The 24,257-nt window shown below is 37.6% G+C and overlaps 1 protein-coding gene across 1 annotated transcript; it reads right to left on the bottom strand.

Annotated features, from left to right (window-relative positions):
- Positions 1–226: 226 nt before the first annotated feature.
- On the bottom strand, positions 227–24,219 carry AZI2 (5-azacytidine induced 2). The gene is made up of 8 exons (XM_050319230.1): positions 24,000–24,219; positions 15,368–15,597; positions 12,752–12,877; positions 12,308–12,407; positions 10,127–10,275; positions 7,855–7,916; positions 4,624–4,739; positions 227–1,887 (listed from the first exon to the last, which is right to left on the bottom strand). Exons 2-8 carry the CDS (start codon positions 15,590–15,592, stop codon positions 1,499–1,501), a joined length of 1,167 nt encoding a protein of 388 aa, XP_050175187.1. The 5' UTR covers positions 15,593–15,597; positions 24,000–24,219; the 3' UTR covers positions 227–1,498.
- Positions 24,220–24,257: the final 38 nt, after the last annotated feature.

The following is a 24,257-nucleotide window of genomic DNA, read 5'->3' as shown; positions in this document are numbered from 1 at the left end:
CTACTATGGTAGAAAGTATCTGGAAGGCATTCTTTTGACTTTGATAGACAAACTGAAAGAGAGGGAGATGGGCTTCGTACTTACTGTGCAGGGAAGAGTGTCTGGAACCACAGAGGTCATGTAGCACACCGGTAACACGTTTACAGCCCATCATTACTACAGCTATGCTACAGTCATAGCTTCCCCATGTATTTGCAAGAAGCTTTAAGATAACTTGCTACTAAACAGCTGTGAAATTAAATTTTATTACTTTGATCTGAAACTGGACCTGTGAAGTCAACTCCTTCACCCACCCACACATGTGTAAATAGCCCATTCAGTATTAAATATCTTCTCACCCATTACAAGTTAAGCATTGTGTATCTAAATTACAAAGCATTTTTCTTCAACCTTTCAAGCAGTCAAGACATGTCACTTAACCCTGTTGTATTAAGCCAGGTATGAAGCAGATAAGTTAAAAAAAAAGGCATAAATTTGCCTAAAAACTGTTCATGACCTTAAGAGGAAAAAAAAAAAAAAATTTAGACACCCATAATCTATAAAGCAGAGAGATGCAATTCTAGTAACTATAAATCTCAGTGGCGTACTAAAGATACCACAAAAATACTTCTTATGTATTATCAACAGTGTGACAACATCAAGTCAGATCAAATTAAGGCTTTGTTTCTTTCCCAAAAGAAAAGTTAGTACCCACCACCACCACGCAAACCAAGAGTCAAGGTTCTGGTGCTGCGCAAAGGAGGCACGATATGGGTAACTGCACAGTGAGCAGGATGGTTCTGTGGCAGCACCAGTGTGCACAGAGTTAAGTCTGTTTCCTTCAGCAGGAACAAACTGAGCCTCCAGGACTCACAGCGTTCAGCAGCATTACTTATGGTCCTTTAGAATTCACAATCAAACCGTAAATGGTGCAATCTAAACAAGACAGTCTAGGGGATGATTTTTCTCCTGCCACTATCTAATATAAATCAAGGATTTGGAAAGAAAAGAATTAAATCTCACCTTTCTTGATTAAAGATTACATAAAAATGCATTTCTAAACCAGAGGAATCCGAAAGTTAATTGAAAGGAGGAAGGGAGAGATAATCTAATTTTTCATTGTCTTATTCTGAAAAAGGACATCCAAAAGTCACCTTAGAGCTGGTACAAGTTTTAACACCAGATACTGAATATTTTCTTGGTAAGAGACAAATAGCAAACAAATACAGAACTGAAGTATTTTGTTTTATTCCATGAACTGACTTTTCAGCGTAACCTATTGCAAATGTATGTCATCTGCAGTACAAGACTATCTAGGCCCCATACTAAATTTCTTTATTTTTGCCTTATACCAGCACAGCTTTAACATCAAGGAACTCACTCCTGATTAACAGCAGAGGAAGACTATGCTTCTGTTTCAAAACTAGAATTAAAAATAAAGAACATGTCAAGCAATTTCTTTTCCATCTTAAAAAGTTCAAGCATTAAGGTGCCTACTCAGAATCATTCCAAAAATTGTTTAACTCTTGTGCAGACAGTTTTGATTACACTGATCCAGGTAATCTGCTGGACAGTTTAACAAAGTTGGGTTATTTTTCATTTCCCAAAACATATTCTCATTAGGTTTTGGAGGACTTGGGAATACCCAGGAATTATCTTCCAGAGAGCTCTTTCCATAAGAATGGTGTTCCTGAAATGTTTTGCCATCAACTGGAATGGGTCTCTCATCTGCCCATGCTTGTAGAGTCACCCTTTCCGATGGGATGTGGACATCTCTCAGCAGAGGGGGAGACACAGCGTTGCAGAAGACTTTATCGTTTTGTGAGAGGTTTTTATAGACTACCCCAGATGTCAAATTCGGCTTTGAAACGTTCGATTCAACACATTGCACTGGTGCAGAAGGGGCAGCTGAAGGAAGAAGATAAAAAGAGATTTTAAAATTACATTATCTAATGCATTTTCCATGTACTCCAAATGTACTAGAGTCTAGCAGGGATGTTAAACACGGTGTTCTCAAGCCACAAGTTTTCAGACCATATTCAGTATCTACTTAAAAGTTACAAATGCCATACTCACCTCAACAGTCTGACTCTGCAGGATGAACCCGAGAACCTGAAATCACAATGTCTAAAATACACCTAACTCCAAGGAAACCTCCTGACTCCCACTTGAACACAGGCAAACTGGTGGATCTTTTTGACCAAACTGGAATGAATGCTGAAACAGGATTTTCATGTGCTTGGAGAAATCAACCGGATGCAGAACACTGAGTGCTGCTTCCTCTTCTACTGATTGTTTTAACAAGTTGTGTTCTCTGGCTGCCCAGAAACTGAATTCTCACTGTCCATGAAGCAGTAAGAGGGAAACACAGGGTGTGCACAGGTTTTCTGTGTTCCACTATTGTCTGACTTCCAAAAGTGAAGTGACACTGCAATATTCAGACACCTGAAATTCCAAGGCAGTTTTAAACTGTGCTAGGAAAGAGAGGATTCTGAAACCGAACAGCATCTACCTGAAATGGAAGAAGTGCATCTGCAATGCACATGTGAATAGATGACCAAATAAAACCAGAGCTTTTTTTTTTTTTTGTAGTGATCACGTACATAAACATGTAGTGGGAGTAGATTAATGCTTCCTGCAGTTAAAGAAACTCACATCTTACACACTGTTTTCTAGAACACACGTGAATCTTGAGTATAAACTGCAGTTTTTAACTTTAATTCCTAAGGGACAGAAAGAGGAACCAGTATCTCGGTCAAAGAATACAACTTCTGTTTGTCACTGCGAATTAAAAAGCAGTACCTAATTCACAAATGTCAACCAAAACCACCTTCCAACAGCACAGGCAGCATGTCTGAAAGACATTATAAAGCACTGGATTTGGCCTCTTTGTGCTGACAGGTGTAAAAAGCAATTTGAGGCCTACAGAACTTAAGAAGTTCAAGAAAAATGGAATTCACTGAAAATAGATTGAAAATGCAAAAAAAACCCCAAACAAAACACAGTCAACAACAAAAAACTCCCACAGACACACACTTGTTGAAAATGCCTCCATACACAAGTGACAGGTAAGTAGAATCCACATGTTAACTGATATTCTTCGTGTCCCACACAGAGTAACAAACACGTGTTCTGCAGACTTAATGCACCTCTGAAGTGGCAGCTAGTTTGTAGATGCTAAAACAGCCAGTACTAGACGTATAGGAAGTGGGAGGTTTAAGTCAGTTCTACCCATATTTTTCATAAGCCCAGATTTTTCTAAAAATATAAGCATATATTTATAAAATATCTGCACCATGTTCCTAAGCGTGGCTGACGAACAAGGTCAACAGACCTGTCCACTCTTTACATACTTATGAAAAATTACTGAAAAAAGCCTAGAGAGGAAAAGGCAGAAGTCCACTGTTTCCTGATCCATCAATAACACCCTTTATGGCTGTGGATGAACAACTCCAGAAAATGAGACTGTTTACCCATGAGAAAATAAAAATCAGTACTTGTGTAGTGGCAAGACAGGTAACTCCAAATTAAAAATAAGGACAGAAAGACACTATATGATCACGTCAAACCTTGACAGATTTAAGACCCATTCAGTTCTCAGTTTCTCTGCTGAATTTATTTGAAATATGTGGTTTAGAATTGTAGGAACACAAACTCACCTGGTAACAATATGGCCAAGTCTATAAAATGTGTTGATAGTTTGTATCAGCTAAGTACCAGAGAGAGAGTGATCATTGGTCACTGCTGACCACAAAGGCAGGGACTGACCGGGAGGTGAATCCTGTCATTACCTCACTGAGCTGTTTAGAAACAAAATATCTTGATCCCATAAGGGACAGGGACATCAGAGACTGTCACCAATACACTGTAACCAAGTTCACTGTATTTCACCTGTATTCTGAGCACAGTAAATACCACAATTGAAGTAAGCAGAAAACAAAGGAAATAGACTGTTTACCACAGTGTTTGACTGATAGTCTAGCATTTGACTCAAAAAACCCCATATGTATGAAACAGAAGAACTGTCTGATGAACTGCTCACAGAAATTATAAATACTCTATGCAGAAATTATTTAACGCTTATATAAGGCAGTTTTGCTTCCCCAGCATTTTGACATTCAAAAAAATGTCATATTGTGCAGCATTTTGCTAGAAAAGACAACTTTTCTGAACAGCAACATAAAGACATATGGAACCGTAAGGAAATTTCAGTCTGTTAAAGTCCAATTTTAAAATATTGCCAATTTCATATATTCTGTACTGGGAAAATAAGACTGCATTTGCAAAAAGATTTTTTTTCCCCCCTAATATGAAGTAGTTGTGGTAAAAGGTCAAATACGAGTAAACTTAACACCTCAGCCTTGTGCACATAAGCAACACTTGACTGAGAAAAAAGCCACAAGGGGAACAGAATACAGTACTGAAGAAAAAACACATCAGCAACACCTTTATGTGTGAAGTTGACCAGTATGAGACAGAAGCAAAAGCAGAAAATGGGTAAGCTGGAACCATAATACAGTCTAGCTTATCAACTTCAATTGATGAGATTCTGATAAGATATGATAGCTAGTTCATTTTTAAAATAGGACATCTCGAATAAACGGTTTGTGTTTGTAAGGTCTATTACTGCAAACACTGACTTGCCTTTCTTGGTTGCTGTTGGATTTCTTTTCAGTTTTCGTAGAACCTCAGCTTGCACATCAGCCACTAGGCGCAAATTAGACATTTCTCTCTTCAGTTCCCAATATGCTTGTTGCGCACTTTCAAAACAAAAATGTATTACCAGTTAAATATTGCCACCTCTAAAGCAGCCTGTTACATGCTTATCAAGCATTATCTGTTAATAAATTGGTTTTGCCTGATGTACACTACAAATTTTGCTAGAGTACCATAATTCAAAATGCATTGAATGGTACTGATAATTACCTTAAATTGATGGACTTTTGTATATTTGATTCATGCTTATTACAATATATAATGCACTATATATTGACATACTAGGTAATAATAATAATTTTAATTCCCTAAATAAAGAGAAATATGAAGCATAATTTTTTATTACATTATTTGAAACTAACCAACCTTCCCATAAAATTAGAAATCTCAAAGGAATAGTTAAAGTACATAAAGTGAGTTTCTAAGTTTCAAAGAAGGTAGGTTTAATTCGAATACCTTTCAATAAATGACCATATACCCCATCACATACTATGATCCTAGTAATGTTAATTGATCAGAATTTTAAAGGAAGTCAGCATTACCATATGTTTCTTGGTAAAATTCCAAGCAAAGGCTCACTGAATACCACTCTTACATTGATTAATAATTAACTTAGTGTTCAAAGACATAAGGATGTAGTTACTTCAACTTAAACATGAAATCAATAATTTAATGCTTTTTTAATGCTTAACATTCTACCAAAATACATTTATTGAAGAGAAGTATCATGGGTGAGAGTTTCCAGAAGATTTCTTTCTTCCTCACTACATTCACCTAAGACATTTATTTGAAAACAGCTCAATGTCTTAAACTGTCAAGATGACTAAGAATTAATAAGCTTTATAACTGTATTTTCATGCATACACAGAGTTCTATCCCTCTAAAATAGCAATATAGGATCACTCCTGCATTAAATATATCAGGCACAAATGTGTTCAGAATCACTCTGAGAAGAAGGTATTAGGCTGTCCTGCAAGTTAACGCTAATGGTGTTCCCTTAAAACAAAGAAACTGAACTTTCTGCTATGCTCAGAAATATCTTCCCCAGAATACAAACAGATTCAAAAAGCACCGTTAAAGAACAGAGGAAGCTGAGAGTTTAATAGGTAATGTATTAGGTGTCAGCAATTCTGACAGAAAGTTAAAATTTTCAAAACTGGTGTTTCAGGATGTTCGGATAAACCTGGGGCCTTTCTACTGCAGAATCCTCTTGGCTCTTTGAACTGTTGATGAGAGTTCATTAAAGATGTAAAATTAAGTTGATGTGGCAACCCTTCTTCATTAATTCACGTGTTTTGGTCTCAAAAATAAGACCAAACAAATTTAAGTTGTATCAAGACAGAACTGTCCAATATTTAACACAGAAGTGATAAATATAAGGACAGTTCAGTGTCTGCCACTAAATAATGGCCAGTCTTCCCGTCTGCCACTAATTAGAAGATAAGTGTTTGGATGAATTTTGTAAAGTGCATTTAGCACTTTTACAAGCATCTTGCAAATGACTGCAGATATCAGAATTCCACTTAAAACACACACGACACACATTTTAAATTGTTTTTGTGGATACTGACCTAGAATCCCATTGTAAAGCTTAATTTTCAACGAGTTTGCAATTGACAACCAATTGACAACCTCTGCCTCAGGGTTTATCCTACACTGCCTTCTAACATGTTATATGAACCTTCAACATGACAGCCTATCTAAATCTATGGCAAAGTAGATTTGCAAACTGAGACTTTAAAAGTCAAATTTGCAGACTCTTCACAAACGTGAGATAACTACGTTCCAAAAAGTTAACTGACTGCAAATGCCTCCATCTCCCATAAAAAGCAGGATTGCTAGCTACAACAAATGTGTTTCTCACAGGAGGTTTTTCATATGCGTTTTCCACACATTTTTGGATGGGCTTACATATTCATTACACATTCATTATTTACACAGTATTACAAGAAATCCTATGTTGTACATATGCTAATTCTGATGGCTGCCACCTGAACCCCCCTTTGTGGAATAAATCTGCTCTGATCAGTGATCATTTGATCAAATTACCAGTTTAATCAGAGCAATGATCAAAAGATCAAAAGATAACTGCTGCATCTTGAGAGAACACCACTTATCAGCGTGCAAGGTTGACTATGAAGCTCCATCAGAAACCACGGAAATAAGTATGCAGTCAAGGTGAAGGGTCAAAGTGTGATTTGTGTATACTGTGTACATTATCGTCATTATACCAGAGAACATGAGATGAGAAATATCTGTACTGTTCTCTTTCAGTCACTGATCTCCCTTCCCATCTCTTCAATGCCTAAAGAAGCAACAAGGCATCATGCTAAATAACCTGTCCTTATGAAGGACCACTCTTCCCTCTGGTGGAAAATCCTGTAAGTGCATGAACAGGCGTAACTGGGTATAAATGATGCAGTTAAGTGTTTCATGTCCACAAGACAGAACATTTGGGAATTTTCATTCATTCCTGTATAGTTCTTTTGCATAAAGAATTAAAAGATAAATACAATTTTTAATATAATACATGTAGTTAAGGCAGGATAATTCAGGAGTTTATATCACAGGCACAATTATCATTTGAATGGGTGCAAAATGAGAACAAATGCTTTCTGATATTTTAGCATTTTTCTGGACAGTTGCTATTTCTTTTTAAATAAGTCACACAATGGCTCCTCATTGTTAAAAAAAAAATCCTTTAAAATGTCTTATAGTGCAGTGTAATAATATTTCTACTAAGTAAGAATGTATGTTCCAGCACTGTGCAAAGGATTTGAAGCCTGCAACTATGCAGACACAGAAACATCCCCATGCACAGAATGAAGATATTCCATAGCTGGGATGAGACTTGGAAATTGATCTACCACCTCCCTCAAGTCAACTAATTATTTAAAAGTGGGTTTTTAAATCCAAGATAATTAAATTTGCATTTTCTGTACAACAATCTGGAGATGTATATGGTCATCATCATCCTGAACTACAAACATAACAAAGAAAAAAAATTTACAGTGATCTTACTCAATGAGTGTACCTAGATTTGAAATAATGTAATTTGAAATAACATGTTTAAAGAGGCTGCTAAAATAGTTATGTGTTCAAATAACTGTCCCTCAGTAAACTGAAAATAAACCATGAACATCACTTGATTTATCATACCTCTGGATAGCTTGCTTTTGAAGGTGGTCTCCACTCAATGGATTTTCATCTTGAGCCTGGTCCTGTGTAACAGAGTGAAGGGAAGACAGAGACTGAATGAATATGATTTCAGATCTTCTATCTGAAAAAGTGGCAGTGAAACTACAAGTTCAGTAATACTGAAATTCACAAGTAGTCTTTGTGTTGGCTGCAGAGGGTTTCAAAATGAAAATAAAGACTTCTACTAAGAATTTCCACTTAAAAATGCTTAAACTACTTACTCATATGAAGGCAATGTTTAGCCACCTCCTTACTATGGCTTTTTTTAAACAGCTGAGCCCTCAGACTCTGTGATTGATTTAAAAAGCAAAAATTGAGAAAGACTTTTGATGTCCATAAAACGTCTTTCTTTCTTGTTCTTTCCCTATCACAGTATATAAAGACCTTTACATTAAAGCAAATTGTGTCAGTATAGATTTACTTCCAAAAGTTACTTTTATAACACTGGGCTTACTTCATTAGCTGTGTTTCTCTTAGACCCTCACCTGTGATGAGCTCCCATTCATATCCCTTCTTTTCCTGTTACCTTCCTACCACCATTTCCCCTAGCCAAAGCTGGTTTGAATTTGATACCTGTTACTGTGGCTTCATGACAGCCTGTGCACATTTCAAGCAACTTGTCAATATAATGTACACACTGCATCAACTACAATGCAAAACCTGAGTATGAATATGTAAAAGTATAAAAAAATAGAAAGTAAACCATTTCTACACAGTAGAAAACATTTGAAAAAGCTAACTAATATAATTAAATCAAGTAGTAACAAAAATACCACTGGGTTTGAAACAATGCTGACTTGTCATTGATCACATTTGCCTGTATTTCACCTGACAGAATTTTCCCCTCATGAAGATCTTCCCACCACCACACATCAAAGATTCAATTTCACAGTTAAAAAACCAGTTGTGCTGTATTACCCCATATTTGAAAACTTGTACCTTTATGTTTCCTATATTAAGTAGTTATCAGGATCAAGAAGAAATTATATTAAAAAACTCAAATAAAAATAAACAAACAAAAAACTGTTCCTTGTATTTGTTCTTTCCAACAAAAGCTGCTGATATAAGCGTTATTTAAAGTGTCATATGTAGTATCTCTTAAAACTTGCTATTTTAGTCTGTTCTCTCTAACACATTCACCCTCACAATACAATCTGCAATCTTCAATTACAAGTTACAGTATGCCTTCATATCTTACAAGTCACTGAAAGCACTTGGAAGAATTCCAGACACAAGTGAAACCAACTATCAGTAAGGGAAGTTAACAAAACATCTCATGTGCTTTATCTCCACCTAGTGGAAAAAATGCAGACTCACTCAAATACTGTGTGACTCAACATTACATAACCATAATTATTAATGGCCATAAGGAATCTAAAATAGTCTGCCTCTTCAAACAATCACATTTAAATCTTTTCTATTCCCTGTGTAACTTCAGTGTGACTGCAGAGTCCCAGAGACTGCCACTGCCCCTTTCATCAAGGGTAAGATGGAAAGTATTAAGAACGCACTAGACATATAGCTTAACAGTAACAAAAAGCATTAGGTTATCTGAATTTTCTTTTTGCAATCCTAACAACAGCCAGGCTACAAAATTAATCCCTCAAAACAGACACTTGCCCCAGAAATGGCAGGGAAGGGCAGCAAAAGAGGTACTTTCCTGACAAGCTTCATGCAGCTACCCTAAAGAAAAGTGCTAGGCCTCCTTTAATACAGTTCATGACATCTTTCACAAAACCATTCTATAAAAATAAAAAAAAAAAAGAGACCAGATTTTTGCCCAAACTTTCTAAGTAGCCCAGCTTACACAGAACACTTCAATGACTACTTATAAAAATCATAAAGCTTTATTTTCTGTTGTTATATGGGCAATGGCTGGGAAATGTCACCTATGTAAAATCACAGAATATCTCAGTTTGGAAGGGACCCCTAAGGATCATTCAGTTCAACTCTCTGCTCATTGCAGGACTACCTAAAACTAAACCTTATGATTAAGGGTCACCCAGACAGTTCTTAAATTTGGACAAGCTTGGTGCCATGATCATTTAGCTGGGAAGCCTGTTCCTATTTCCAAGAAACATGATAGTCTAAGAAAATACTGAAGGTAAATTTAACCACGATGTTCATCTTTCCCTCAACTATATACTTTATATCTTTGTTAACCCTTTATTTTGATTGAATCTGGAATTTAAAATAAACTATTACTACAAAAATTCCTTAAAAATTAAGGTACCTTCTGCTTGGATTTTTGCAACTCTTTCTTGAGACTGTTGCGCTCGTCCTTGAGTTTTTCTAGATCCTGTTCCAGACTATGGATTTTCAGGTCACAGTTCAGCTTCTCCAATTCCCAGTTGGCCTGAGTACAATTCAAACTTTTCATCACTGTAAAGAAGACAAGCAAAACAATCAAATTCCAGTCTCAGTTTAAGGAATGTAAATCAATATGTAAAGGCTCTCCTCAACCAGCCCATGCCCTACAAAAACATTATATTCTGAAGAAATTGCTGTTTATGACAGCAGGGAAATAGTAACACTGGTAAAGCTGTTGGCAGAGAAGTGGTCTGTTTTCTGAGTTTAAAGCACAGAGCCCGACTTTCTAGGAACACACGGGAGATTTTACATATAGACAAAGGAAGTACCAGCATAAAAAGGCACTGAAAATAGAAAAATCAGTTCATGGCAAACATACATAATATATACACCAACCTGTATACTTAGGTGTTTTAAAAACACAAGTATTTTCCCCCTCAGATTTATATCATGACATAATTTACTATTAAGTTTTCCCAAGATTAGTATCAAGAAGTTCCAAACAGAACAACAAAGGATACAATAAAAACAAAAGGGGAAAGTGCAGAATTTACATAAATCATGTTAGACTGAAGCAATTTATGCAGTAAGAAGGCACCTAAGATGATCCTAGCATCAAATCAGTAGCAGGACATTAGTCAGACAGCAAGAATAAGAATAAGAATAAGAATAAGACAGGAAGAAACCCCCCTAATCTTCAACCACAGGGTACATTTATTTCAGATTTTACAGCTTAAACAAGCTTAAGCTACACTGATTTTTTTTACTCAAACAAGGTATTCAGAGTCCACTTATTAGTAAAACTGATTCTAAATAAGGCTTGAAATCATTACATTTTCAGAGCTCTCCTTATAAATTCTGCAGTTCTTACCTCTTTAAACCATGAGGTCCTCAAGAGTCGTACTAGCACTACATGCAGTTTGTTCTTCTAGGTTAAAAAATTTGTGCAACTGAAACAGTACATTACATGCTTGAGGTCCTCTTGGAGAGTAATCCAGTTTAAGCACCTTTCAAATGACTGCATTTGTGCAAACCCTGAAGTCAGTCCATATCTCTACACAGATGGCATTTTCTTGTTCTCTTTTCTTGTAACTGAATTAATACAGATTTTCTTTTCTTCCATAGTGTTTTATGTATCTGTTGTGTGTCCAGCACTCTTTACAACTGCAGTAACAGAATCTGGATTTGGGCTTTTGGAATTGCCAGGATAGGCTGTTTGTTTCTCCTTCCTCTTTTCACCAGGCTCTCTACAACCAACATCTTTCTGTCTTTTCTCATCTCCCAATCCTTTAAGTGAGTGTTGTCAACTGCAGCTATTGCTATACAACATCCTCTTCTTGTAACTGTCATATATCCCAACAGCGAGACAAAGGAATATACTGGACCCTCTGCAGGTACCAGAAGAAGTGGTATTGACTGAATAATCGTTGTATTATTATTATAACTGTATTATTACAGGGGGAGCCCCTGGTGGTTTAGTGGTTAAGGGCGTGGTGCTGTCACTGCCGAGACCCGGGTTCGATTCCCGGTCAGGGCCACTCCCCGGGCTGATGGAGCTCGTTAACCCTGTAAAAAGGTAATCCATCTACGTCCTGAGGACCTCGCTGCCACCATCCAAGCTCGCTTGGCCCCGGCAGATGAACCTTAGGATTAAAGGGTGGGCTCAGTTCCGCACACACTGTGTCTCACCTAAAAAATCCAATGCGCAGGCTGGAAGGTGTAAAGACCTTCCCCGGATCTTCACTCGCGAAGACTGGCCATTATTATTATTATTATTTATATTTTATTATTACAGGTGTGTCCCCACCCTGCTCTGAGGAAAAGGTGGGGGGGGGATCCAGAGATGTACATGACACAGCCTATAAACTGTGTCAGGTTGTGCCCATTTTTCAAATCATGAAATCATCTATGGTAGAACACAACAGCCTCAGATCTTTACCACGGAGCTCCTCACCTATGATCATCTAACATGCACGTCACCACCCACAAAACGAACCCCAGCTCAAAGTGCCTCTCTCACCCAGACACTCTTCATGTCCCAAGACCATGATATAGCCATGAGGGCTCATCAGCATGCATTAAGATGAAGTAACCCAATACACACCTTGTTGAGTTTCCACTTCAGTTTTCAGTTGTAACAGCTCTACTTCTTTAGACTGCAGCTGTTCGTTCAAGGTTTTCAAGGATTCCTGACTTTCTTTCACCTATTTTTGGGGGTGAGAGGGGCGGGAGAACACAGCAAAAAACCATTTGTGAAGCTTTTTTCTATTATGTTTGATAATTCTTCTTTTTTTTTAAACAGAGACAAAACAACAAAAAAAATATTGCATTAGTCTTTCTTTAGCACTGTTCTAGCCCAGTAATAAAACTGAGATACTTGATATTGTTATTCCCACATAAGGTATTGTAATGTACTTAAAACTCCTAAAAGAGCAATATAAGTAACCACAGATCTTTAGTAAATAAAATTCATTCTACAGTAAAAATTTACTAACTATGCAAGTACTTATTAAACCATGCATTTAAGTCATTATTTAAAAAGGTACACCATTTTTTCCAGCTTGTTTTTCAAATTATCTCTGTCGATGCAGGCCTCTCGATAGGCTTGGTATGCCTTATTCACTTGTTCACGCCCAACTGAACTGCATTCCTCTTCCAGCCGGGAGCCGAGCAGCTAAAAGTTTAACAGACACAAGAAATAAGAAGTTTCATATGTTATGTTGAGAACTGCACAACCTGAAATAGGCAACAGTATAGCCTGCAATACTAATCTAACAGCTTTTTTTTTTTTTTTTAGTTTAGATAATAAATTAAATCAAATACATTGATACGAACCAAAGTTACAGCACAAAGTTTTTGACAGAAATGCAACAAAGGCTGTCTACAAATTCTGCAATTTCTAACCGCAGTTAATGCTCAGTAGTTTATAGAATCATAGAATAGTTTGAGTTGGAAGGGACATTTAAAAGGTCATCTAGTCCAACCCCTCTGCCATGGCCAGGGACACTTTTCATTAGACTGCTATGAGTATTTAAAAAAACATTCACAAATCATGATTACTCTCACGCTGACAATCCCTTAATCATACTTTTTCCAGACCCTGAAAATGTTCAACCTGTTTTTTGAAAAAGGAGTTTTAAGCACATAGATACACAACATATAAAGTTCAGCAGAAACCAAACATTTTTTTTTTTAATTACTCATAATGTAAACAAAGATTTTTTTTTTCAGCGTAGTTATGTAAGAAAAGCCAAAGCAGAATTATTTTACCAACTACAACTTCCAGGTCACCACTCCCTCATTGCCTGCTCTGGCAAGAGACAAGCAAAGCAGAATAAGCATTACCAACTAGATTTCCAGAAAATGGGGAGCAGAGTTAAAATATATTCAGCATTTTTAATAAGACAGAAAGAAGCAAAGTCTCACATCAAATTACATCTGTTCACATAGAAAGTTCTTGGTTTGATTGAGTATTGCATTTTCTTTTTCATCCTGTTTATCCTGCATGCTTCCTTTAAATGTGTTTAGTGTACCTCTTGTAGATATTTGCAACAGATTTGTACATATTTTCTTAAAGAGGTACATGGGAAAAACTACAAAACCAAAGTGTTGACACATATGTATCTGCCTTAAATATCTCCTCTTTTAGGTGTTTGCTCAAAAGAAAGTATGGGAAAGCAAGCCACAAAGACAGGAAGCTTTTGCCCTTTGCTTTTGTATTAACTCTCAAAGTATGTGTATTACTCCTTTTAAGTTTAGTCCTTTACATTTTCCTACCCCAAATAAAGACATTGAAATAGAACACAAAGCCTTAATAAGCTTTCTGGAAGTTTCCATACACTCTGAAACTGAAAACTCAGAAAGTGGTAACTCCCTATATATTTTTTAAAACATACAGATATATTAGCTATTGACAAAGACTGAAAGTCAGTTCTGTTACCTAAACAGCCTTGGCCTTCCCAATATTCCTCTCTCAGAAACATTGTTACGGTATTCAAGTGGAAAACAAAGTATCGCATTCAAGAAAATTAAGCTGAACCAGGCCAAAACAAAAGACACAAGACAAAAGGAACTGTCAAGGTCAAGTCTTGTTTATTGTGATTTTAAGTAACTATATAAAAGATGTTACACTCAGCATGGTTGAAAAAATATTCAGTCTAGAGTTCTATTCCTATTCCCATCACCCCACAGACCTCATATGAAGAAAATGCTGAGATGGTTTTGCCTTTTGACAGAAAGTCAATCCTGTCAAACTAGCCATCAAGTTTTAAGGTTGTGCCGAGTGCAACTCAAATTCTTCATTCTAATGCCACAAAACACACACTTGGAAAGCTTTCAAGTAGTACACACTTAGGACTAATTCCTAGAAAACGTCTCAGCTCTAACATTAGGATCTATCTTCCCATCTCATATAAGAAAGCAACCTATCAAAGTCAAGATCTTCTGCTGTACAAAGACACTCAATACTGAACGATGGATACATATTCAATGACACTATTCATTACTTGGAGAGGAAAAACTTGTGCCCTGGTCAATTTTTAACTTTTATGAACTTCACTAGATTAGGGCCATGAGAAACTGCATATAAAACAAATTACAAGATTTCTTTCTGTTTTAGAATTACTACATCAAAGAAAAGACAACCAACATCTATGTTAAGCATTGCAACTTTGTATTTCAGATTTGAGACTGCTATTAGCTAGACCTAGCTAGTTATTTTTAGCAACCAATTTTTCCTTAACATGTAGGTATGCTGAGCCCAAGAGTGTTTTGATAGACAATTCCTGGATTCTGATAATTTACAGGCTTTGCACCTCACTATTCAACAACACTGTCACATGTGCTCAAGTTAATAAACACCACAAAGAGGTAGGTAAACTACAGTAATGCTCCAGTGGAACTACACATCTTTCTGAATCGAAGCTACTGTTTTTGTATTGCATCATATATATGCCCAGTAAGAATCAAAATCCCAGCATGATGCAACTAGACTACCAGAGGAAGAAACTGCGTTTCACTTCAACAAATAAAACAATTTACCAAGACTTTAACATGGAAATTATTTTAAGTATGTATTTTAAATCCTTAACCATCTGCTCCGCCATGCAGCCAGGAGCAAAAAAGAAGCTGCTACCAGAAACTGGTAAATCAACTTTTTTCTTACCTTCTCTTCTAGAATTCTCACTCTTTTTTTTAAGAGGGAGTTCTCCCTCTCTGTCTCCTTTAGTCGTTTCTTGATATCTTCATATGCAGTGACAAGTGCAAAGTGTGAGGCAACAGACTCATCTCCACTATACGACGAAACAGGAATATCACTGTCTCTCTTGTGAGAGTTGTCTGCTTTTTCATGGTTCAAAATACAGATGTCATCCTCTACCAACTCCTCCATGACAGCTGTTAAAAAGACAGATATAAATGCAAAGTTTTCACAAAGACAGATTCATCAAGAGTCTGAAAACCTTCCAAAATAATACTGCAGGGTGTTTCTGTCTAAGTATGACAAGATTGAATAATTAGGAAGTATCTTAATCTTGCAGAAAAATCTTGAAATCCATTTTACATTAACAATATGCTGGTTAGAAAAGAAGCATGTTTCGCTGTTATTTGATAAAAACATTTTGAATATGTATCAGATTTATGAACCCTCAAGTTAATTTTTATTAAGGCTTAACACCAGACTAGAATTTGGCTGGTACCAGCTATCTGAACTCCAAGGGAATATTGTATCAGGAGATTTTTCAAGTCAGCAATGAGCAGTAAAAGATTATAGTTGCAACAAATCAACTAACTACTGGTGGTTCCTGAGCAAAAGTGCCAAACTTCCTTCATTTTTGAATACAAATACTTATATTTTTCATAAACTTTAAAGTGGAATCTTAAGGTACACTTGCATTTGTCCTTCAAGAGACTGCATGAGTAGCTGTTCTTTACTCGGTCACAGTAGAAAAACCTCCTTCCAAACAATAGTTATAGTAATTTTTGATTGCAGATATGGTAAGAATGAAAACATACTCAGTAAAATGACCTGCCTCAGTATGAGTGGAGAAAACTTACAACAAGCTGACCATAGAGAAAGTGTCACCCTAAAATACTAGGCAGATCCACCTGAATGACAAATGCAAAATAAATATTACACTGAGGTTTTTTTACAAGAGACATCACTTAGGCACAGCAAAACATTCAATAAGAAAATACCACCTTAAAGAAATTATATACATTTTCCTGAGCACAGGTCTTAAGGGAAAACCCCTAAAGGTGTTTTCCTTAGAGTTATTAGTAACAAGTTTTGGGGTTTGACTTAAAAACAAGCCAACCCCCAAAACTCAAAACCAACCAACAAAAAAAGAAACATCTCATTCTTACTTAATTATGAAGATCAAGATTCCTTGCATTTCTGAACAATACTAGGAAATGCTGCACAGTGCCTGATAACATCCCCCCCCCCTTAAAAAACTATTGATGTGAATTCTATGAAAAGCAGACTTTTATTTTTTCACTCTTGAACAAATCCTTATGTTCCTGATGATTTGCTAATGAACCAACAGAAATGCCAGAATGAAAGAACTGGTCATAATGAAGACCGTTTATACTGTAGGAAAACTTATGACAACACAAAACTGACTTGATCAGCAGAAGTTTTGCAGGAAAGGCAGCCATTAATGCAGGAAAAACCCACAGCCACAATTGCTGCTTCTCCTGTGTATTTGCTATTTAAATTCAAACTGGACTTCTAGTTGTTTCTAGATAGTAAGAGGTAAAGGGATCAACTGCTCTGTGGCCAAACTTCTCTAACTGTGCCAGCAGTGGAAAAGCTTACAGACTGCAGCATTAGGAAGAGCTGTAGTACAGCTACTGCTGAACAATGGTGCTGTTATCACATTTGTCTCCCTTTGCTCGAAGGCAGTTAGACAACATGATAAAAAACTGTGACAGCTCGTTTATACTAAATAGACAGTAATGGAGTTGCAACAGCAAAAAAAGACACAAAAACTACAAACCAAAACTGGAGCCCTTTTAATCGCTATGCTCAGGAGGCGAACAGATGCCTTGTACACTGTTTGATGCCTAAGCTTCCCTTGCTTGTTGTTCTGCCTCATATGTAAGCAGAACGAGCCTTGCAAAAAGGATTTGCTTCCTTTTCATTGTAAGAACAGTATCACTCCAAGGTGACCTTGACCAAAAGAACTACGCCATTCAAACTGCATTAACTGGCTGAAGGAATTGCTCATTTTGTCTTCTAAGATGAACATAACCTACCAGCTTCTCCTCCTCTATTTTACCAAGGGCCCTGCAAGTCTTACCACCCATATCATCAAACTCCTCAGAGTTTGCCCTCTCAAGGCAACACATCTCCTTTTCTCTGAACACGACTCAAACATCATTAAAGAAGTGTCTCAGCTTATCATTATCTCTGGAACAAAGCAGCAGATTTGTGACTTTGTACATAAATAGATCTTTATCCCCACTCTTTCCTATAGCTCCTAAACTTGAGCATCATACATTCCCTATTTCTTGCACGTATCAGTTCCACCAGGAGATGGCAATACATGAAAACAGGAGACAACATAAGAAGATGATTCTGCATTTCTTCTGCATTTTATTAACTAAAACTTACTGCCTTTAAGAGTTTCAAGAGAGAAAGACCCTCCAATTAAGACTCCGATTACACAAATAAGATTTTATAAATTCGGGTACACAACCTGCACATGCTAAGAGAACTAGTTACTCTAATATTTTTTTACTCAAAAGATCTCATTTAGTTTACAGGATTATTCAACTCGGGATTTCTGACGCTGCTCTCTAAGCCAGCACTGGACACTATTTATAAGGGAAGCAAATAACCCTGCATAATTTAAAGAGGCTTTGAAATACATGTTCTTCTAAATTTCAACACACAAGATACCAGTTTCAGAAAAATCCAATATACAAATTTTTGACTAACATATTGCATACTAAGTGACAACAAACTGCCATTAAACAGTTTAAAATCAGCAGTACTATAAAGGTCATGGTGAAATGCACATTTTATCTGTCTCCTTTTTTTTGCTGTCGCGATAGACAGAAACCCTTATAATACAAAATGGGGCTACGTCTGTAAGAAATCCCTGACTACAGCTGTAATCTGTAATTTTACTGAAGGACGAGAATAAATATTTAGATTCTGCAGCATTATATTACATCATTTAAAAAACATAAACTGTAAACAACAGTGAAAGAAGTGCTTCGATTATTCCAGGAGTTATGGCTCCTCGAATCTGGCAGAAGGATGCCAGAAGGGCTTGCAGGATGGCTCATCAAGTGCAGCCACAGACTGCTGCTATGTTTTAATTTGTTTAATTTCTCCAAATCAAAGCCACACTTGTAAGCACTGCTGCATATGTCCCAGAGCTGCCAATGTGAAGCACCTGAGTGAATTTTCACCTCTCTGGAGTTGCACTTCATGAGATAATCTGTACTAGACAGGTCAGTTAAAAGTGAAAGATTTCCCACTAAAATATTTGAAGTAGGACACTGACAAGTTAATGTGTCTGAATACAGCTGATGTCCATCTCTGCCAACAAAATGCAAGCTTTAAAATCCCATTTATGACACATTTCATTCTAAGAAAGGTCTCCCTAATAATTTACTTTTTACTTCCTTTACTTCAGCACATTAGCTGAACACTTTGCCTGTGATAATTACATTACATTTGTACTTATTTTTAGAATGATCTGAATGTGAAAGTCTATTTCAAAGGACTTTAATCTTCACATCCAAAAGTAAATACATTATATGAGTGCCAGATGCTGGTGTTTATATTAAATAACTAATGTTTAAAAACAAACAAAACCCCAACCTGAATACACTGTTAACAGGACAGAGTAATAAGTTCTAGCAGGAGTTAATTACGTTCCCTGTTTCTAAGAGTAGGAGTTTGAAGAGGTGGCACCACTTAAGTTTTCTTTCAGATAATGTGAAGAAAAGAAGGGTTTACAGAAACCACTTCTGTTGTTCATTAGTGCTTCAACACATGTTATAGAACATCTTTGATTTAATATAATAAATATCTTGAGGAAAAAGAATGTTTTCCCATTTCTTACTAATGCTTGGCAGAAATATCGCTTTTCTTTTTACAAAGCTTTACAAATACTAGTCATTAACACCATGGGAGGTAGTTAAATATAAAACATATTCTACATAGAAGGAACATGGAATGCAGAGGCTCTAATAGCAAACAGACCACTGCACAAACAGACCTCTGTAGTTTGAAATGCTAATCTTATTCTCGGATCAGAAGGAGAGAGAGTGAAAGCAGGATTACATTAAATTTTTCCCAGTATGGAGCAGATCCCCGTTTTCCCCCATCTGTTGATCTGAGAGAGAATAGAACTGTTTTCAAAATATTTCCAGAAGTCAAATGCAAATAATTTTAAGATGGTTATTTTCCTGTTTTTTGAAGTCCGAACCACTTTACTGTTTACCATCCAGAGTCAAGGAGTTTGACTCCAAAATGGTAATATGGACAGTTTCCAGCTGTTAAGAGCATAATTTTTGTATTCATTTACTTTGCCTTACATAGAAGGTTATATACATATATTTGGATGTAGACACAAAAGTAAAACTTTATATTCAAGAAATGCGTTTGAACCACAGGCATCTTGAATGAGCATGTTGCAGCCCTCACCTTAATTTCAGAAAAGTTGTACTGATTTTTTTTTTCTTTATAGAAAGACACTTTTTAAAGCAAGCACTGCAAGGAATAATACAGAATTCCTGTAATCAGCATCGAAAACTCCACATAGTACATGAAGCATATGACACATGATGTTAAAAGAAGCAAGACTTCCAGTCTCTTTAAGCATCTATTATTTTGCATATCTCCTTCAGAAATTTTAGACTCTCTTTGATTCCAGTGGTGAACAGTCTGTTCTACAGAAAAAGACATCCCTTTTTACAGATACTTGCTCCGTTTTTAAATTTAAAAAAATAATCTCTACATGCACATCTCAGTAGCTGCAAACTTCATCCTTCCGTATGAACAAAGTCCACAGGCCCAAAGCACTCCCCGAGAGTCCACGCGTACAAGGGCACAGCCCTGCCACCTCAGCATACTCAGTGCTCTTTCAGAAACACGTCAGCACATCAGCTAAACTAGACCTTCCAAATCATTTTAGTTTTGCTGCCTTCAGGAAATGGAAAGGCACTGTCTCCAAGCTCACACACCAGATCACTGTAGTTCATTTATCGTGAACATCTGGGTGAGCCAGAAAAATCAAGCAAAATCTTCTTAGGTACAACAGGCAATTTTTTCAATCTCAAGCTTTTTATAATAAATAATCTACTCTCACAAAAAAATAGAAAAGCACTAAAAAGTCCATTTTATGACAACAGTGCTTGATAAATTTTACTTTCTCTGAGCAGTTTCATACTCCAGTACCTCCATCACTAATTTGCAACACTTATGCATCCTCATTGTAACGTAATCAATCTGCCTTCCTGTGGATGCTGTCACTTTCCCTGACAACTACCTGAAAAGAAGAGGGGGAAAATAAAACCCCCAAAAGTTAGAGTCAATGAAATATTATCCTCTCAGCATCATATAATCCTGTTTATTAAACTATTACATTTAACGTCAAAACTAATTAGGAGCAGTACTGCCAAAGAAACACAAGTAGGAGCAAGATGGCTCTTGGCTACTAAATCTTTCTAGCACCAAATATAAGTATATTCAAAGGCTACCAGTATACCCATATGTTCTCATGATAGCACTGAATATTATTTCATTAGGCATTTTTTGGGAGGGTTCATTGCTTCCCACTTCAAAATATTTATAAAGAACAACTACTTATGAAAGCTAAGGGGGTTTGTTTTTTTCATATCTTCTTTTGTAAACCAAACAGTAGGTCCTAACTCCCAGTCATAAGTTTCCTCCCACTCAATTAAAGTGACAGATTAATTAACATTCAGTAAGTTCACAAGTTCAGTGGTAGGATATTATGGAAGCCTTATATAATTGCATTAACTTGTAATTCAGTTGGAAAAGTGCCTCACCTGCTACAGCTACTAAAAGGCAAGTTCAACTGAGTTTCACTGATGGCCCTTGGCCACCTCCTGCAACTCACCAACATAACATCTCGAGGTTTTCACAACACGAATGGACAGGGTCCCAGATATTCTCGTATAGACTCCCTTTTACACCAGAAGGTGGACCAGATGATTTTCCCAGGTACTGTCCAACTTGAGTTGTCCTACAATTCTATGTTCAGGTTTATATCTCATTACTTCAGACAAACCCGGTCATTTATTTGAACACAAGTTCCTGTTAGCAGCTCCTAAGTGGATGACTTTAAATGTTCAAGCTACTTATGCTTCACTTACTTTCTCAAACTTTGTTTCTTCCCCCCAAATGTTCTGTCAAATTTTAGTAGCATCTGTGATTTCATACACTAAGAACTCCATATAGAAACCCTGTGTAACCACGTAAATAAGGTAATTAATGCAATTACAGTATAAACACATATAGCCAAACTGTAAGAGTGATTGCAAAGTGAACTGTGCATAAAGCAGACACGTAGCATATGATGTAGCAAGCTAGTTACCAGCTTGACCCTTGCTTTAATCCTGTCATCATCATCTTAACAAACTTGATCTCATTATCACTGTAACTCTTTTACTCAATATGGACTATCTATCTAGACTTCCTCCGTTAAAAAAAAAAAACACAATATGGGAGAGAACCAAAACATTCATCAAAAGATAAACCCACATTGCATTTTATCCTGTTTTCTTCTACCTTTTCACTTACTTTCTTCAAAATCTATTCTAAAGAAGTCAGATACAGATAGCATGTGCAGTGACAGGTCTGCACTTTTTCAAAGGGAGTTTCCGCTTTCCTAGCAGGCATCCTACATGTAATATTTTACAGACATAATACATAATCTCCAATTCAATGCATCTATTGATATCATATGAACAACTATTATTGGATTTGCAAGTCCATGCACAGATTTTCCAGTGTTGTCAGATTAAATTATTCTATTTCTTCACCCTGAGTAAACTAAATACAGTTTATGTATTTGACCAACACTTTTCCCACTTTCCCTACTTTTTAGCTGCCATATAGAAAACAGAGACTTAATGAAAACCAAATTAGAATATTAGCTGAAATTTATGCAGTTTTAAGATTATCTCTAATTTATTACCCACTTTTGCTGTACCTCATCCTCTTTGCTCTTTAAAGAACTCCTTACCATTTAATTTTATTTGTAAAACATAACCTAGCTAGTACTCTAGAAAATGTCACCTTATATTTTTCTGAACTGTAAACGTAGCATACAAGTAGTTTTAGCAAAGAGTGAAGTTGGGGGGGGTGAGGTGGCTAAAACCCTCATATAATCTGATCTGAAGTTTACTCAACCAATGGTTTCTGCCTTCTCACTTCAGAGTTCAGATTAAAAACTGTGCTTAGAATTTGGGGCAATAGTTGTATACTTAAGTTACAGTGCAATCATCTAATGCTTCTAAGACAAGTCCTGTTATAAAATACCAATTATTCAAAGAACAAAAAGAAGTAGTAATATTGGATTTCTTTTGGTTTCTACAGTAACTCTACTCCTACAATTCTAGGATACAGGTGCTAGCAGATAACTGGTAATATTAACAGCAGTAACATCTGATCACACAACAATATCCAGGAAATTACACTTCCCATAGACTATAACAACACTCCTCAGAAAACTCTATCTCAGAAGAGAAGCTTGATCTTTGGAGCCCAGAGCAGATTTCACTGTTACGGCAACAATCTTCTCCTCACTGTGCTTTTCCCAGAGCTGGCTTCCAGCACACCGATTTTACTGCATACATACAGTGTAAGACAGTGGGGAAATTAAAGGATTCCTTTAGAAACAAAAAGCTCCTAAAACCACTCATTGGAATAGTTGACACACACACTCTCACTTCTAAGTTGCTGGGGGACTGATTTATCTAAGGAGATAAGGGTATTTTCCCTACCAGGTGAAACACCAAGATTTAAAGCTGTAATTTCTTAAAAGTTGAACGCTTCATTAGCACATAAGACCACCTCAGTGCTAGCCTGTACTCCCTTCTTCTAAAGCAACACTGCACCTGTATTCCTGCCTAATCCAGTATTCCATCATGCTTCTGTTTCCACACCTTCGACCAATTTGTTCATTTTCTTTGCCAGAATTCCCCCCATACCAACACACAAGCCTGCAGCTCCAAGAACTCTCAGTTTTTCAGCTTAATTAGGTACGCCTTTCTAACTAGTTTTATTGCCTACCTAAGGACCACTCCCAACTTGTTAGTGGTACCTTTAAACTGTGCTGCCGGTCCCCGGCAGGATAACCCCCTTATACCGGCCCAGTGTGACAGGTAAGAAGGGCAGGGGCACGGCACAAGATCGACACCCTGCTCCCTCTGAAACGCGAGAAGTTCCACCTCAACATAAGGAAGAACTTCTTTACACTGAGGGCGGCACAGCACAGGAACAGGCTGCCCACGGAGGGCGTGGATTCTCCCTCTCTGTAGGCGTTTAAAACCCACCTGGACGCCTTCCTGTGTCACCTGCTCGAGGTGGCCCTGCCTCGGCAGGAGGGGGTTGGACTGGATGATCTCCAGAGGTCCCTCCCAACCCTAACAATTCCGCGATTCTACGAGGACCACTCTATTTTAGAAAGAGAAACTAACGACCGGCCGGAACCGCCCCCTATTGCAGCGGGCACGAAGTTCCCCAGCCCGCCGGGGCCGCCCACAGCCACCGCTCCCCGGCAGCCCCGCCGCTCCCCGCCAGGACCCACCTCTGCGGGCCCGGCCGGGCCGGGCGGGTCAGCGGCGGGCGCTCGGCTCGGCGGGGAGGCAGCGCCGCCCGTCGCGGTGTCCGCTCGGGGCCCCTCGGGCGCCCATCGCCCCCCGCCCCGCCGGCCCGGCCGCGCTCTCAGCCTCCGCCACCCCGGGGAATTCCCGGCGCTCGGCGCCGCCCCCGCCGCCTTCGAGGAAGTCAACAAACGGCCGCTCCCGGCCCCTGCCGCTCCCGGAAGGAGAGAGGCAGGAGGACC

The sequence above is a fragment of the Myiozetetes cayanensis genome, unplaced genomic scaffold, assembly GCF_022539395.1.
Source record: "Myiozetetes cayanensis isolate MyiCay16 unplaced genomic scaffold, myiCay2020 scf1, whole genome shotgun sequence".
Classification (NCBI taxonomy): domain Eukaryota; kingdom Metazoa; phylum Chordata; class Aves; order Passeriformes; family Tyrannidae; genus Myiozetetes; species Myiozetetes cayanensis.
This window is presented reverse-complemented; position numbering and strand designations above follow the sequence as displayed.